Source organism: Cyprinodon tularosa, unplaced genomic scaffold (assembly GCF_016077235.1).
Source record: "Cyprinodon tularosa strain WSP-4 unplaced genomic scaffold, ASM1607723v1 ctg752, whole genome shotgun sequence".
Taxonomy (NCBI): domain Eukaryota; kingdom Metazoa; phylum Chordata; class Actinopteri; order Cyprinodontiformes; family Cyprinodontidae; genus Cyprinodon; species Cyprinodon tularosa.
Window position 1 is genome coordinate 6335 of NW_024039510.1, and position 16227 is coordinate 22561.

The 16227-nt window shown below is 37.6% G+C and overlaps 1 protein-coding gene across 3 annotated transcripts; it reads right to left on the reverse strand.

Moving 5' to 3' along the window:
* Window positions 1-10531: 10531 nt before the first annotated feature.
* LOC119773251 (ubiquitin-conjugating enzyme E2 G1-like) lies at window positions 10532-14291 on the reverse strand. 3 transcript variants are annotated; one of them, XR_005279367.1, is made up of 6 exons: window positions 14068-14285; window positions 12973-13075; window positions 12787-12884; window positions 12475-12653; window positions 12269-12372; window positions 10532-12184 (listed from the first exon to the last, which is right to left on the reverse strand). XR_005279367.1 is itself a non-coding variant. In XM_038270165.1 (6 exons), exons 1-5 carry the CDS (start codon window positions 14108-14110, stop codon window positions 12290-12292), a joined length of 510 nt encoding a protein of 169 aa, XP_038126093.1. In that variant the 5' UTR covers window positions 14111-14261; the 3' UTR covers window positions 10532-12184; window positions 12269-12289. The 3 variants fall into 3 exon arrangements, 2 of the variants coding, with proteins under 2 accessions (XP_038126093.1, XP_038126095.1); XM_038270165.1 differs by having other exon boundaries at window positions 12269-12376; window positions 14068-14261; XM_038270167.1 differs by having other exon boundaries at window positions 10532-12372; window positions 14068-14291.
* Window positions 14292-16227: the final 1936 nt, after the last annotated feature.

The following is a 16227-nucleotide window of genomic DNA, read 5'->3' on the forward strand; positions in this document are numbered from 1 at the left end:
CAAGAGATGCTAGCCACTTCCAACCTGCAATTAAACAAGATTGCATAAAACAATATAGATGTTATCAATCACTTCGCGGTTGAAGACAGCCAAGGACATTAAAGATTTGAACCTTTTCTCAGACAACCTCCCTGTACAACACAGTCTAGGCATCATCTGGAATATTATGACTGACACTTTCACATTTAAGGTTCCTGAGAATCCTAAACCATTCACAAGACAGGCGTGCTGTCCACAGAGAACACTTTATTTGACCCCCTTGGGCTTCCTAGCACCAATCACAATCAAGGGAAGAATGATTCTCAGAGATATTACAGCTGAAATTTCGAGTGGGATGCATCACCATCTCAAACAAAGTATGAAGAATGGGGAGGATGGCAGGAATACCTTTAAGCACTTTAAGACTTGCATATTCCTCGAACATATGCCTTGTTTCCATTGTCACAAGCCAAGAGAGTAGAGCTTTGGGTTTTCTCAGACGTTTCAGTCTAGGCAATCTCAGCTGTTCCATACTTAAGAGCTATCCATGATGATGGTCACACGAGGTAGGGTTCATCTTAGGAAAATCATAACTTGCCCCTCAACATGAGTTAACTGTTCCAAGATTAGAGCTCTGTGCATCTGTTCTGGCAGTGGAAATTGCTGAAACCATCATGCATGAAATCGATCTGAAGCTGGATGCAGTGACATACAGGTGCTGGTCATAAAATTAGAATATCATGAAAAAGTAGATTGATTTCAGTAATTCCATTTAAAAAGTGAAACTTGTATATTATATTCATACATTACATACAAACTCATATATTTCAGATGTTTATTTTGTTTAATTTTGATGATTACAAATGACAACAAATGAAAATCTCAAATTCATCATATCAGAAAATTAGAATATTACTGAAGACCAATAAAAACAAAGGATTTATAGAAATGTTGGCCAACTGAAAAGTATGAACATGAAAAGTATGAGCATGTACAGCACTCAGTATTTAGTTGGGCCTCCTTTGGCCTGTATTACTGCAGCAATGCGGCGTGGCATGGAGTCGATCAGTCTGTGGCACTGCTCATGTGTTATGATAGCCCAGGTTGCTCTAATAGTGGCTTTTAGCTCTTCTGAATTGTTGGGTCTGGTGTATTGCATCTTCTTCTTCACAATACCCCATAGATTTTCTATGGGGTTAAGGTCAGGAGAGTTTGCTGGCCAATTAAGAACAGGGATACCATGGTCCTTCAACCAGGTACTGGTAGCTTTGGCACTGTGTGCAGGTGCCAAGTCCTGTTGGAAAATGAAATCTGCATCTCCAAAAAGTTGATCAGCTGCAGGAAGCATGAAGTGCTCTAAAACTTCCTGGTATGTGGCTGCGTTGACCCTGGACCTCAGAAAACACAATGGACCAACACCAGCAGATGACATGGCACCCCAAACCATCACTGACTGTGGAAACTTTACACTGGACTTCAAGCAACGTGGATGAAGTGCCTCTCTTCTTTTCCTCCAGACTCTGGGACCTTGATTTCCAAAGGAAATGCAAAATTTACTTTCATCAGAGAACATGACTTTGGACCACTCACCAGCAGTCCAGTCCTGTTTCTCTTTAGCCCAGGCAAGACGCTTCTGACGCTGTCTGTGGTTCAAGAGTGGCTTGACACAAGGAATGCGACAGCAGAAACCCATGTCTTTCATACGTCTGTGTGTGGTGGTTCTTGAAGCACTCACTCCAGCTGCAGTCCACTCTTTGTGAATCTCCCCCACATTTTTGAATGGGTTTTGTTTCACAATCCTCTCCAGGGTGCGGTTATCTCTCTTGCTTGTACACTTTTTTCGACCACATCTTTTCCTTCCCTTCGCCTCTCTATTAATGTGCTTGGACACTGAGCTCTGTGAACAGCCAGCCTCTTTAGCGATGACCTTTTGTGTCTTGCCCTCCTTGTGCAAGGTGTCGATGGTCGTCTTTTGGACAACTGTCAAGTCAGCAGTCTTCCCCATGATTGTGTAGCCTATAGAACTAGACTGAAAGACCATTTAAAGGCTTTTGCAGGTGGTTTGAGTTAATTAGCTGATTAGAGTGTGGCACCAGGGGCCATCAATTTTGAACCTTTTCACAATATTCTAATTTTCTGATATGATGAATTTGAGATTTTCATTTGTTGTCATTTGTAATCATCAAAATTAAACAAAATAAACATCTGAAATATATGAGTTTGTATGTAATGTATGAATATAATATACAAGTTTCACTTTTTAAATGGAATTACTGAAATCAATCTACTTTTTCATGATATTCTAATTTTATGACCAGCACCTGTAGTTCACTGATAGCAAGGTGGTCCTTGGCTACATTTACAATTAAAAAATAAGGTTTTATGTGTCTGTCAGTAACAGAGTCCAACACAACAGACAAGTTTCCCGACCAGACCAATGGGAACTTGTTCTCACAGAGCATAACCCTGCAGATTGTGGCTCAAGATCAGTTGCCGCAAATGAGCCGATCAACACACTCTGGCTTACAGGACTGAAAATCCTCACAGAACCGGACACAATAAAGATCAGTTCGGATTAGCAGTTCACACTTGTTAAACCCACTAATAACACAGACAGAGCAAACACCACAAGTGTGGTCCTGAAGCCTGCAACAGCATCTTTCTCCAGTCATTTTCAAAGGAACTCTCTTGTGGAAACGATTGCCAGAATCATCCATATTACTCGAAACTTCAACAAAATCACTGACCATTGTACTGGCTGGCATTACTGCAAACATGAATTGCCATCTGAGATGGACAAAGCAGAGTCTCTTATCATTCATGCAGTACAACAGGAATGTTACCAACAAGAAATGACAGCTTTGGAGAAGGAAGTAAGTCTGCCAAACCACAGCCCTATTCTCAAGCTAAACCCATTTCTTGACAGTGAAGGCCTTCTGAGAGTAGGAGGTCATATCTTTCTCAGTCACACAAAAACGAGACAAACGTAATACTCATTAAACATCACATAGCAATCGTGCTTGTGCGCTGTCACCATCAGGGAATGAAACATCAAGGAAGACATCTTACTGAAGGAGCCATACGTGCCAGTGGCCTCTGATTAATCAGGGGTGAGCGTCTGATAGGCAGCATCATACACAAGAGTGTTTACTGCAGGAAGCTCCGTGAGTTGTGCGAACATCAGTTCATGTCCGACTTACCTGAAGAGATGCTCCAAATGGATCCACCCTTTTCCTATGTCAACCTGGATGTGATTGGTCCCTGGGAAGTTGTGACAAGACGCATGCGTGCAGGTCAAGTAAACAACAAGAGATGGGCAGTGTTGCCACATGTATGTCTACTCGTCTTATCCGTATAGAAGTGGTGGAAACAATTAAGCGCTTCCAGCTTTATCAATGGCCTTCGGAGATTTTTTTCTATTTGTAGACCTGTCTGACAGAGGGAATAACTTTGTTGGCGCCTGTAATGAGCTGAAGCTATCACCACAGGATGCTGACCCTACAATCAAAGACGTGGGTGGGACATGGGAACAAATGATTGGGGTTTTCCATCGTATTTTAGATGGCTTACTCCAAGATGTGAAACACTCACAGCTCACTCAAGAGGTCTTGGTGACTCTCATGGTGGATATCACTGCCACAATTAGCACCAGATCACTTGTGCCCATCTCTACAGACCCAGAAGCAACCCTGATCCTAACTCCAGTTATGCCTCTGACACAGATAGGCTCTGTGTATGCACCCTGATGCTCTATCACTCCGGTTCTATTTCCTGATTACTAGGGACAAACTCTTTAAATAAGATTTCATAACTTACAGGTATTAATTAACCAGGAGACGTGACAACTGATTCTGATAGAAATTGTAATCTTACTTAGATCAGAGAAATTGCTCAGGGTTACAGAATGGCAGCTGCTCCACCTCTGGGCTCACTTCTCAGAAAGTGGCCACAATTAACAGTTAAAAAGGTATTTTATACATCTCCAGTCCGCCACGTCTTCATATTTTACATTAGAAGATGATTAGACATCCAAGGCTCCAGCCTTATCAAAATGGCACACTGCACTCATTCCATTTCCAAATCTTTGCCATGTACAAAATGAAGATTATAACTGTATATCCAGACAGAGGAATTGACCTAATTAGATTAAAACATCAGTTCTGACTTGCAACAGGCAGCCCATACCAGGGTGTGATAAACTCACACATCTTCAATGATAATTATCCTAAAAACAGAAAACAGGAGCTCCCCCTCCTATTCCTGACAACCTTTCGGATAAGTACATTTTCAAGTTTAAATGGAAAAGAGTTCAAATACTGGCTAACAACTTTTGGTCAAGATGGCAGAAAGAATATCTCTGTATCCTACAAGGCGGCCAAACGTGGCTCACAAGAAAACCAAACCTCAAGAAAAGAGATGTCCTTCTCTTGAAGGACTCAAATGTCAAGCACAATGAATGGCCAATGGGTCTCATAGAGAAGACATATTCCAGCAAGGATGGATTGGTAAGGAAAGTGGATGTGAAGGTCGTATGTTAACAAAATGTGAAGATTTTCCGCGACCAGTGTCAGAACTTATCCGTCTGCTATCTCCTTCTTGTATGGACAGTTAATGTTGTGGCATCTCTTAGCAAGTTGGGGAGTGTAATGGAATCAGTTTGTTCTATGTGTTGATTAACGAGGTCACCTAGTGGTGAAAGTTAACACTACACACTCACCGGATTTATCAAGATCCAATTTTGCGTGCAGTAATTTGCGCTCGCAAACTGGAATTTTGCACGAGGGGCTGAACCATGGTTTGCGGGTGATTTAACAAGAGCAATTGCGTAACTGGTGGCAGGTGCAAAACTGTTGGAGACACCCTATTTAAATGATGGTTTTGCGCGTTTTGTGGTTTGCGGCAAAGTAATTTGTAGTTAGTGCAAACTAGTGCATTTAGAAATTTTAATCTTACAGTGACACCCCCTCCAAAAAAAAAAAAAAATTATATATATATATATATATATATATATATATATATATATATATATATATATATATATATATATATATATATATATATATATATATATATATATTTTTTTTTTTTTTTTTTTTTTTTTTTTTATTCCCTAAGATGGTATGTGGCTGAATTTCTACTTAAAATAAAAAAAAAACAAAAAAAAAAAACAGGTGTTTTGTATTGGCCTGTAGAAAAATGCACATACCAAATGGCTCACAAGAAGTGACTGTGGATAAGATGACTGTGCCTACGCATCCCCACAGCATTGGCATGTTGCTCCACAGGCGCAGAGGTCGGGGTTCTCCATTAGGGCGTCAGGGCGACATGGCATTTAGAACGTCGGACAGCACTTCTGAAAAACGAGATTGGGAGATCACAGATGCAAAAAAGTGCAATGTTGCAAGGAGTTTTGTGATATCTGGTATTGCGTGGGTCCTCCTTGTGGCTGGCTCCAAATCCATTCGGAGTTCCCCCAACAGCTCCAAAATGGCAATGCAGGATAAACGATATGTTTTGATGATCGTTTCCTCGTTCATTCCAAAAATATTCACACGGAGTGAAAAAATGCGTTCTCTGCGTTTCCTTGCTTCATTTCGATGTCTCCTTCTTGCAACAATAACCGCTGCCATGTGTGCGCAATTACGCATACAGACCATTTGCACCTTCTTTTGAAACGTGTTAAATATAGAGTAAGATACCGTTAGCAAAATAGCTTTCAGGTTTGATAAATTACTTTGCGAGTGCTAAATTAATATATTTACATGTTCTCCTCCCACAAGACCCACTTTTGCGTGTAAACGCCCCATATTGCATATTCATTGCAGAAAAAGTACTAAATGGATAAGAGACGCTATTTAGCACGTTTTAAAGACCAAATCATTTTAGCACGCTGTTGATAGATCAGTTTGTACATTTTTTAGCGTGCGCAGTGAAATAGCTCACGTTTTTATACACGCAAACCTTTGATAGATCCGGCCCTCAGTGTAAAAAGTCAGTCTGAAGATGTAGTCAGTCGGAAACCATTTTTTTGTTGTTCTTTCTTCCAGTTAAGTGCAGAATGCCATTGTCTGTAAATAGTAAGCTTATTGTCTGCATTTGAATGTTATTTCAATCTGAAAAACTCACAAAGAGAGAAAAGATAATTAGAAGAATTTATTGATAAGAAGTATAGTCTTTGGCGCTCAGACCTCGGCAGGAACATTCATGCTGAATTATGCTTTAACATGCATGAGTAGATGAATGTGAATAGGGATGTTCCCCCAAAAAGCCGAGGTCGAGGCCGGAGAGTCCGTATGCTCGTAGGGCATACGCTAGGGACAGAATAAAGAATGCGTAATGAAATGCAGAGAAGGTTTGCAAACAACTTACCGAGCCAGGTTGTTGATGAGGATGGCGACCACGGTTGACGCCGAGAACTTACCGATGATGATTTACCCATGATGATGATGATGAACCCATGATGATGATGATGATGAACCCATGATGATGATGAACCCATGATGATGATGATGATGATGATGAACCCATGATGATGATGATGATGAACCCATGATGATGATGAACCCATGATGATGATGATGATGATGATGATGAACCCATGATGATGATGATGATGATGATGGTGATGATGATGATGAACCCATGATGATGATGATGAACCCATGATGATGATGAACCCATGATGATGATGATGATGATGAATTGTCGTCTGGATCGAAATCCGACATTGCGATTGCAGGATAGCGGCTGTGGTGAGATTTGAGGGAGTTTATAAAGTGGAAGCAGGACGCTGATTGGGCTTCGTGGTGGAGTAGTTCAAAGCTGATTGGCTCGCTTCGGAGACGGATCGGCTTCTGATGATGTGAGGTAAGTCAGAGTTTCTTCAATTGAACTTTCGCTAGAGCTTCATAATTTGGAGTCTTATGATGTTACCCTTTTTACAATAATTTTGCTGCATTTTGTGTGTTTCAGTTTTATACATAGCTCATTAAAACCTGGTGAAAGAAACTATAGAGTGCTTCTTTGGCGGATGAATTATGGAGCTACCTGTATAGCTGGGTTACTGTCAACAACTTCAGTGCTTAGCGAGGCCAGGACATAAAATAAAGCAGCTTTTTTTCAAACTAGGATTCCAAAATGTATTCACTTTATATTGTTTATTTCATGCTTAACAGATAATTATTATCATAAATATATTTTTCAGACAAAATGCTTTACATGATTTGGTTGCCATTGAATATCAATCTGCTGAAATGAAGCTCAATTTATCCAGAAAAAGTTTTTGATTTTCACCATAGAACATCAATGTGCTGATTTAAAGCTGCTCATATCCATTGTATAGTTTTATTCTTATGCTAAATGTGATGGTCTGAAAAACACAAGGTTGAAACGACTGGCATGATATCGGTTAGGTGGCAAAAATCAGCTTTGTTTACCCTGAAAAGGTTATTTTTGCAATGGAGCCGCAAGCTTACGATTTCAAGTTAGGAGGAAAGTATTTCTAGTCAGATTCACAATATATATATTTATTATTTTTAAGCTAAATATTTTGGCCACAATAGGTAGGTGGCTTTTTTTCCCAAGCTTTTGTGAAGAATTTCTGCTCAAGTAAATTTTATAATTTTATTTTTGAGCTTAATGTTATGGCTAATTGTCTTTATTTATTTTGTTTTCATCTTTTATTTCAAATTCTGCATTATTATGGTGGTTCAACTTCTAACTTTATATGCTTTCTGTATATTCGGATCATAATACTTCCTACTCACATAGCTCTGTTTAGCTGTGACATCATCTTGAGGCAAAATATCAGCTGGTCTGCTGACACCAACTCTAGTCTGCATAGTGCTACAGTGGGTAGCACTGTTGCCATGCAGCAAGAAGGTTCCTGGTTCAATTCCTGGCCCAGGATCTTTCTGCATTGATTTTGTATGTTCTCCCTGTGTGTTAGGCCTGCTTACTAGTGCTGAGCTCTGCATCTGTTGTCGTTATTGGTTTCAGTTCTGTTGAGGCTGGCCAGTAGGAATACAGGCCTGCAAATTAAATATTTTCCCATCAAGAGAAGAATCCTCATCATAGCACCTAAACAGCTCGGGCTAAAGTCGCTAATGATATTCTCATAACCTCAGATACAGCTCTACTCTAGACTCGTTTAAATCTTATCTATCTGATCAATTTCAGTTTACCTGTTTATCAGTTTATCATTGAAGCACCACAGGGTTCAGTGCTAGGACCAATTCTCTTTACTATATCTATGCTCCTAATCGTGGAATTATTAGACAGCATGGGATTAAATTCCTGCTGATGATACTCAGCTATATTTGTCTAAAAAACCAGATGAAGCCAACCCATTACATAGATTACAGGCATGTCTTGAAGACATAAAAACCTGGATGACTCTTAACTTTTTCTAGAATTTCCTTCTTTCATCTGCAGAATATTGCAAAAATTAGAAATATCCTGTCCAGGGGTTATGCTGAGAAACTAGTCCATGCATTTGTTACTTCAAGGCTGGATTATTGAAATCAAGAAGTCCACAAACTGTAGTTAAAAGCCTTCAGCTGATACAAAATGCTGCAGCCAGAGTTGTGATGAAAATGTAAAATTTAGATCATATCTCTCCTATCCTAGTTTCTTTTCATCGGCTTCCTGTTAAATCCAAAATAGAATTTAAAATCCTCCTTCTCACACATATAACCTTAAATGGCCAAGCTCCCTGTCCCTAACAGAGCACTTTCAACACTAACAGTGCTCTAAATCTGCAGGTTTAATAGTGGTCCCTAGAATTTGTCAAAGTAGAATGGGAGGCAGATCTTTAAGTTATCAGGCTCCTCTCCTGTGGAACTAACTACCAGTTTTAGTCAGTGAGGCAGACATCCTGTCTATTTTTAAGGGTAGGCTTAAAACTTTCCTTTTTGATAAAGCTTATAGTTAGAGTGGCTCAGGTTATCCTGAGCTATCTATATGGTTTTGCCGCTATAGGGTTAGACTTCTGGAAGACATAGGGACCCCTATTTCTCCATTATGCTTCATTCTATCTCTATTCTTCCACTCTGCAGAATATGTTAGTTCAATCTCTAACGTTATGCTCTATCTGCTTTTCTCATAATAGCTTTGCCTCGTCTGTTCCTGTTTGGCTGTGACCCCATAATGGAGAGAAATATCATCCATGCTGCTGCCATCAACACCTTTGTCTATAGATGTTCGAGATGTGCCGTTTTTCAGTGTAGTCCTGTTTCTCTGACTGTGACTGGCTGAATGTGCTTTCTTCATCCTCTGACAAGGAAGTTGACTCGGAGCTCGTCTGCCTGCCTGTGTGTTTCCTGAATAGGGCCGCCTTTTAAAGTTGCTTTTTGTATTTCTGCTTCTGTCTCCTTAAACCCCAGTTGGTCTCGGCCTGGTTCTGCTGGAGATTTCTTTCTGTTAAAAGGGAGTTTTTACTGTCCACTGTCGCTACAAGCATGCTTAGTTTGAGGGTTTTGAGTCAATAAGTTGATGCAATCAACTGGTTTTCCTTAGAGAGAAAACTTTGAATCAATTTGACTGTATGAACTGGTGAACTGTAAAGTTCCTTGAGGTGACATGTGTTGTGAATTGGTGCTATATAAAAAAACTGAATTAAATTGAATCCTGAATCGAGAGCAAGACAGAGGCACCAATGGAGCTAGTTACCATTACCTTTTCTAAAGTATTTTTGGATCAGTGCTGCCACGTTTCTTTCGTTTATCTGCTTCTGTCTCCTTGAATCTCCAGTCGGCCTCGGCAGAAGGGCGCTCACACCATGTCTAGTTCTGCTAGAGGTTGTTACAAGGGATTTATTTTTCCTCTGGTGCTGCCTGCATGGTGTAAAGGATTGCTGTAGATTCAATGACACAATGCAAGCGGTTGCCACATGCTCATCAAGGAGAAAATCCTGCAAAGTCAGTGGCTCTATGTAATCAGCAAAGCTTTTTAGAACACTTTTGACCAATTTATGATTTACTTTATGATTCTTCATTTGTCACTATAAAGATAATTCAGATTATATGTGCTGTGAATCGGGGTTATATCAATAAACTGAATTGATTAAACCTCAATCTAATTTTGAGAGAGGTAAGGAAATAAGGTAAACTGTGCTTTAGGGTGTCTAGAAAGTCCATCTCAGAAGCTAGTGTTCTTTTATCATCATCAGATGGGAAGTTTCTCAAAGCAGAATTTACAATGGTTCCTTCTAATTTGTGACAAAATAGCCACAATAGAATTTTCAGATTTCAGATATATTGGCGTAAAAAACCTACAATTTTATCATTTTGCTTTTCAATTCTGCTTTTGTTATACTGATTATAAAATCATTAAGCATACAAAATAAAATAATGTTCTTGGGACACTAAGCAGTTACTTAGTTCGGTAATGCCTTGGGCCTGCCCTAATTCTGGTAACTAATTGCTACTGCTGTTTTTCTGAACTTGAGCATAGGCTTAATAAAGTCAGGATATATGGAAAATCACAGCTCTTACCAGGATATCTAAACCATAGCTCTTACCTTGGTTTTGTGAAGTAATAAAGAACAGGCAACTCAGTTTACAGACTTTATTGAGGAACATGTCCAGTATACATTGCGTTGTCATGATATAGAACTAAAGAAGAAAAAGATACAACCTACAAAAAACAAATTGAGCTGAGGATGGTTATGTATAAAAATTATTTTCAGATGATATCGTTAAATGGTAATAATACAGTGAACACCGGTCAGATGTGGATCAGTGAAAGTTTCATGTAAATATGGTATTGTCAACAGCTGTAATATGCGACCATCGCTTCTACATATATTTACTAACTTTATATAACACATCAACAGCTGTCTGGTTATGCAAGAAGATGGCCAACTACTTTCATTGTTTTTCAACTAGGAATAATCTAAATGGCTGTTTATGATGGACTTATTGGTTTGGAAATAACCATTTATGCTTTTAAAAAACTTTTTTCTAGTTTGTTTTCATTGAATATGAATGGCATGTCTAAACTTAACTATAAATCAAAATTAATTCCTTACAACATCTCCAATTACAAGAATCGAATAACAAAAGAAACTTCATTATCTATCTAACTGAAAGACATTTCAGCCAGAAGAAAAGCAATTTAATCAAGAATATGAAACAAGAAATGATTATTTAATCATGAATAATGACATAAATATGTGTCATTGCAAAAAGAGCATCTGATTAAATTATGGACCCTCCTTTTTTCAGAATTTTTTCCCAAGTATTTTCATCTTAAACCTTTTCAAATTTGCTGCTTAAAATACGGGCAAAAAAACACTAGGAGCCACATAACCAATCTAAATGTAAAATATTTAGTTTGAGTTATGTTTATCGTAGTGAGATGGCATTTAACTGGTCAAGATTAATAGTTACACAAATTGAGTTTTGCCCATTATTTAGGGACCTTGTTATTGACTAGGAACCACATATGAAAGAACTGCTGTAGATTACCAATTCCAGGGGCCGAAATTAGTGAATGGCAACATGACGGAGTTTAGGAAGTCATAATTGTGATCCTGAGAAGTTGGCACAGGTTATATAAATACAAAGAAAGGTCTTAAATTAATGTATAGGTTTTTAAGCTTTCCAGCAAAAAAAATGAAAATAGCTACATATATTATTATGCATATTTAAATGGCAGAGCTTTAAAAATCCTTAACAATCCTAGGAAAAAAAAAAAAAATCAAACCTTAAGGTCGCACTAAGTGTTTCAAATTTTTTTTTGTTAGACAAAAGGGCCATTTGTGAAAATGTGACAAACACAAAAGGCAACAGTGACTCTTTAACAGCCGTAGAAATAAATATATTCATGAACACGAATTGCGTTGACAACAATCCGGCGAGCTTGTAAGGAGGACAAATGACGACCTAATAAGGAAAGGCTTTTGTCTACACAATCTACTACACTAAATTGCATAAGAAACCTGGTATAAAGTCAAAACTGTTCAGCAGCAGATAAAAAAGCAAATACATTTACAAATGACATATTTTACACAATTAATTTCTTAAAATAAATTAAATAAATATACAATTCCAATAAGGATTCAGGGTAACTTGGCTGGCAGTGTTCTCAAATTGGCTCATCTGGCAGACCATTCACAGAAATGTAGTTGAGGCCAATCGGATCCTTTGACTGGCAAAACAAAGGATGCAAAAGCCTTTTTTCACACTGAAGGCATTTCCTTTAACTGCACAAAAGCACAAGGGAATTCGCATTACTCTTGGGTGTCACATTATGGACACCAGTCTTTCAAACAGGTCAGCTAACTCACTCAGGAAGTAATAGTGGACCCCTAATCAAATGCCATCTCTTGACTTTTCCTTACACAGCGAGCCACTTTTTTCTTGAATTCTCCATTAGGGTCCTCCCTCCATTCTTTCTGTGGGAATAACATCATATTATTAAGAACATGATTACAGATTATGAAACTTTAAAACCAAATTTAGAATCTGGAACACAGAAAGTAGCATAACCCACTGCAGCATCCACATTCGCTGGTGAATCACTGTTTGGGTCAGCAAGCATGGAGATAACGCTAATCATGATTGTCTCAACGGTGTGGATTGGAAGCCAGCGCTCTTCAGGCTTTTCATAACCAAACTTGTCTTCTCCTGGCTCGTGCAAAATTGAGATGCAAACATCCCCGTTCTTTGCCACTGTGAAGAACATTTTCGATAACAATGCACACTCTTCAGTCAAAGAAAAATGTTTGGCTCTTTATCTGCAATACTTATGAGATAATGAGGCAATTAAACTTTTAGGTAACGGAACTCAGAGATGTGACTTTACCGTTTGGATGCCAAATCTCAGTGATGAATTTCATCTTTGGTGGCCGCAGTGGATAGTCGTAGGGAAACGTTAGGTATGCTTTGAAAAAACCCCCTTCACTGTGAAAAAAAAAATGAGAATGATTTTTAAAAATCTATTATGAGTCTTTTAATTATTTTGTAACTCTTCTTATCGAAATGTTCTCACAAAAGGGTGTCTTGTGGACCAATAATCACAACTTCCCACTTATATATGTCGTCATCGTCTATCAAGCCAGCTGAAAATCCCTCCACTGGGTTCTTGTTGAGCTCTGGCAGAAGAAAGAACACTGTAGTTTTAAAATATTTTCCCTAACATATGATTAATAAAGCAAAACCTACACATGGCCAATAACTACAGAAACAAAAAAACTAATAATTCTTAGAATATAATGTCTAAGAAATGCAATGAAAGGAGGACATTATCCCCTGTCCCACTGGTACATTGACATTGAAGCAATCTCTATCAAAATCATATTTAATTAGACAGTGTTATCAACTTTGCTAGATGACAAGCAGATCAAATATGGAAAAAACAGCAATGTATTGATTCATATTCATATAAAATACCTGGGTTTTGAACTCTGCAAGTCAGACTTTGGACAAAACTGAACTTGGTGTCAGTCCTTAAGATTATCGTACAACTTTTTATCCATATTAGAACCCAAACATTGTCTTCTTACTGATGAGAAATATTTTTATTATATTCATTTAGGTAACTATACAGATTACTGCCAAGAGATTCATGTTTTCTTCATTATCATACAAAAATAATCATGTGCTCTCCAAAAAGATATATGAAAGCAAACAAGTCAATGGGCTTGATTAAAAGTTTACCAACGGTCAAACTAGTAAATTTAGCCTAGCAGCTCACAAAAAACTCACAGAAATAATAAGTTCAATGTATTAATTTGAGATCTACATTTATTCATAGCAATTGTTTACAGATTAAGTACAGTGTTTTCACGTAAAGGTGTTGGACTACTACTAACGCCTTTAGCTGTGTTACTGATCAAGGCAGAGTACATTATTAGATTTTTTTTTTCTTTTTCAGTTGCAGCTTTATGTTACAAGCTAACCAAAAAAGTGTATCCGTACGCTGAGGTGTGTTGACAAGGGGACCATTTATTGTTTATGTGTTAGCTCTCCGAACTCAGTCCGATCGCATATACGCCGCTTATCACAGTTTGCTTTGAAGCTAACGTTAGCATATGGGTTTAACAACCAACCTTTGTTTTGACGTGAGCACTGATGTTTGTATTACCTGCTAACTGTTTTCGAAGAAGTAATGCTGATTGTTCGGTCATGGTATGAAAATTGAAGCGTGGGAAAACACTGTCTGAAGACAAACACCTTCGGGAGAAAAACAGAGTTATAACTGGAACAGAAACCGAGTGCCGCGATAACAACTGCTGGCTACTTTGACAGTTTGTCTCCTAGATTAGGGTATGCGCATGCGTGTCTATATAGCTGCGTCTCAATTCGCAGGCTGCGTCCTTCGAAGGAACCAGCCTACCCAGCCTCAGGAGGACCCAGCCTTCGGAGGATGCTCTGGAGGATCCTCAGCGGTTGGCAAATGGGACGGTCTAGCCTTTGGAGCACTTCCTGGTTGCGACACGACGTCATCACGTCTACCCCAAAAAAGCGCCAAACAAAATCCGACAGCTCGAGAAATGCGGAAAGAAACAACAAAAACAACAAAAAAAATAGATATGGAATTTTTTATTTTTTTTTTTACTTGTCATTTGAGGAGGAGAGTTGGCTTTGACGGCTTCGGCGGCAGCAAAACAGGTGTTATACCGAGAAATGCATGCCTGCTGAGAATTGCATCCCCTCTCGCGGGAGCGCGCATCGCTCCACTCTCGCATATTGATGAGAAAACTACGGAAGAGGATTAAGGAAAAACAAAATTTTAATAAAGCAGACTGGATTAAATGTAGATTCTTGAGTCAAATAAACTTGGAAAAAGTAGATATGAGAATGAATATAAATGATGTAAACAAAAAAAAAATAGTAAGATAATTATGGAAGCAGCCGACCATTCTATAAAGAAAACAGGGTGTAAAAATTATAAGAAAATGGTACCATGGTGGACAAATGAATGTGAAGTAAAGAAGCAATGAAAGTAAGAAATAAAGCATTTAAGGTACTAAAAGGTAATCCAATTTATAATAATTTAACTGATTATAAAAGAAAGCAAGCAATGGTAAGGAGAACTATTAGGAATGCAAAAAGAGAATATTGGAGAAATTTTTGTAGCACAATAGGGAAAGACACAAAAATAGAAAAAAATTGGTAAGTAAATAAAAGAATGAATGGAATAAAGAGAGAGTTTGAATATTTTAATAATAGACAATAAAAAAAATAATAGTTCAAATAATATTAGCGAAGAGGGTAGAAAAGGAAGAGAATATACAAAACGTAAACATAAAGATTTACCAGAGTGTGTTTAAGAAACAAACAATTTATTGAATGTTGAGTTTACAAAGTCGAACTGAATGACGCACTGAGGAAGACAAAAAATACAGCACCAGGTAAAGATCAAATTTGGTATAGAATGATAAGTCAACTTAGTGAAAAATCCAAAGATATAATATTGCAACTATGTAATAAAATTTGGGACAAGGGAAAATTACCGACAAACTGGAAAGGATCAAATATAGTACCAATAGCTAAACCAGGAAAAGATCATTCAAATCCACAGAATTACAGACCAATAGCTTTAACATCAAATCTATGTAAAATAATGGAAAGAATCATTAACAATAGATTAGTATATTATTTAAATAAAAAATTTCATATGTCAAAATATCAAAGTGGTTTTCGAAAAGGGAGGTGTACTAATGATCCAACACTTTGTTTAGAGCATGAAATTAGGAGAGCACAAGTAAGTAAGGAAAGTGTAGTGGCAGTATTTTTTGATATAGAAAAAGCATATGATATGATGTGGGTTAAGGGATTATTAATTAAATTATCCATGTTGGGTATTAAAGGAAAAATATTTAAATGGATTAAAGATTTTTTAACAAATAGGAAAATACAAGTTAGAATTGGTGAAGTCATCTCAGAAAATTATATTGTAGAAAATGGAACTCCGCAGGGTAGTATCATAAGTCCATTACTGTTCTCAATCATGATAAATTATGCAGATGATGGAGCTGTTTGGAACAGAGGGAAATATGTAGATTTTATTGTAAAAAAAATTACAAGAGATTATTATTGAAATAGAGAAATGGGCGTTGCAATGGGGATTTAAGTTTTCAGTTGAAAAAACAAAAGTAGTGATATTTAATCAGAAAAAAGTAAATAAGGAAATCAAATTAAAACTATACAGCCAAGGATTAGAACAAGTAAAATGTATAAAATTTTTTGGATAATGGTTTGACGAAAAATTAAAATAGAATATTCATATTCAAAAAGTTGT

Excerpts from the sequence above, each read along its gene's own strand:
- LOC119773251 (XM_038270165.1), bottom strand. The coding sequence starts at position 14,110 with ATGACCGAACAATCAGCATTACTTCTTCGAAAACAGTTAGCAG. Across the intron at positions 13,076-14,067 it reads TCTTCGAAAACAGTTAGCAG|AGCTCAACAAGAACCCAGTG; the intron begins GTAATACAAACA and ends TTCTTCTGCCAG. Across the intron at positions 12,885-12,972 it reads GGTCCACAAGACACCCTTTT|TGAAGGGGGTTTTTTCAAAG; the intron begins GTGAGAACATTT and ends TTTTTTTCACAG.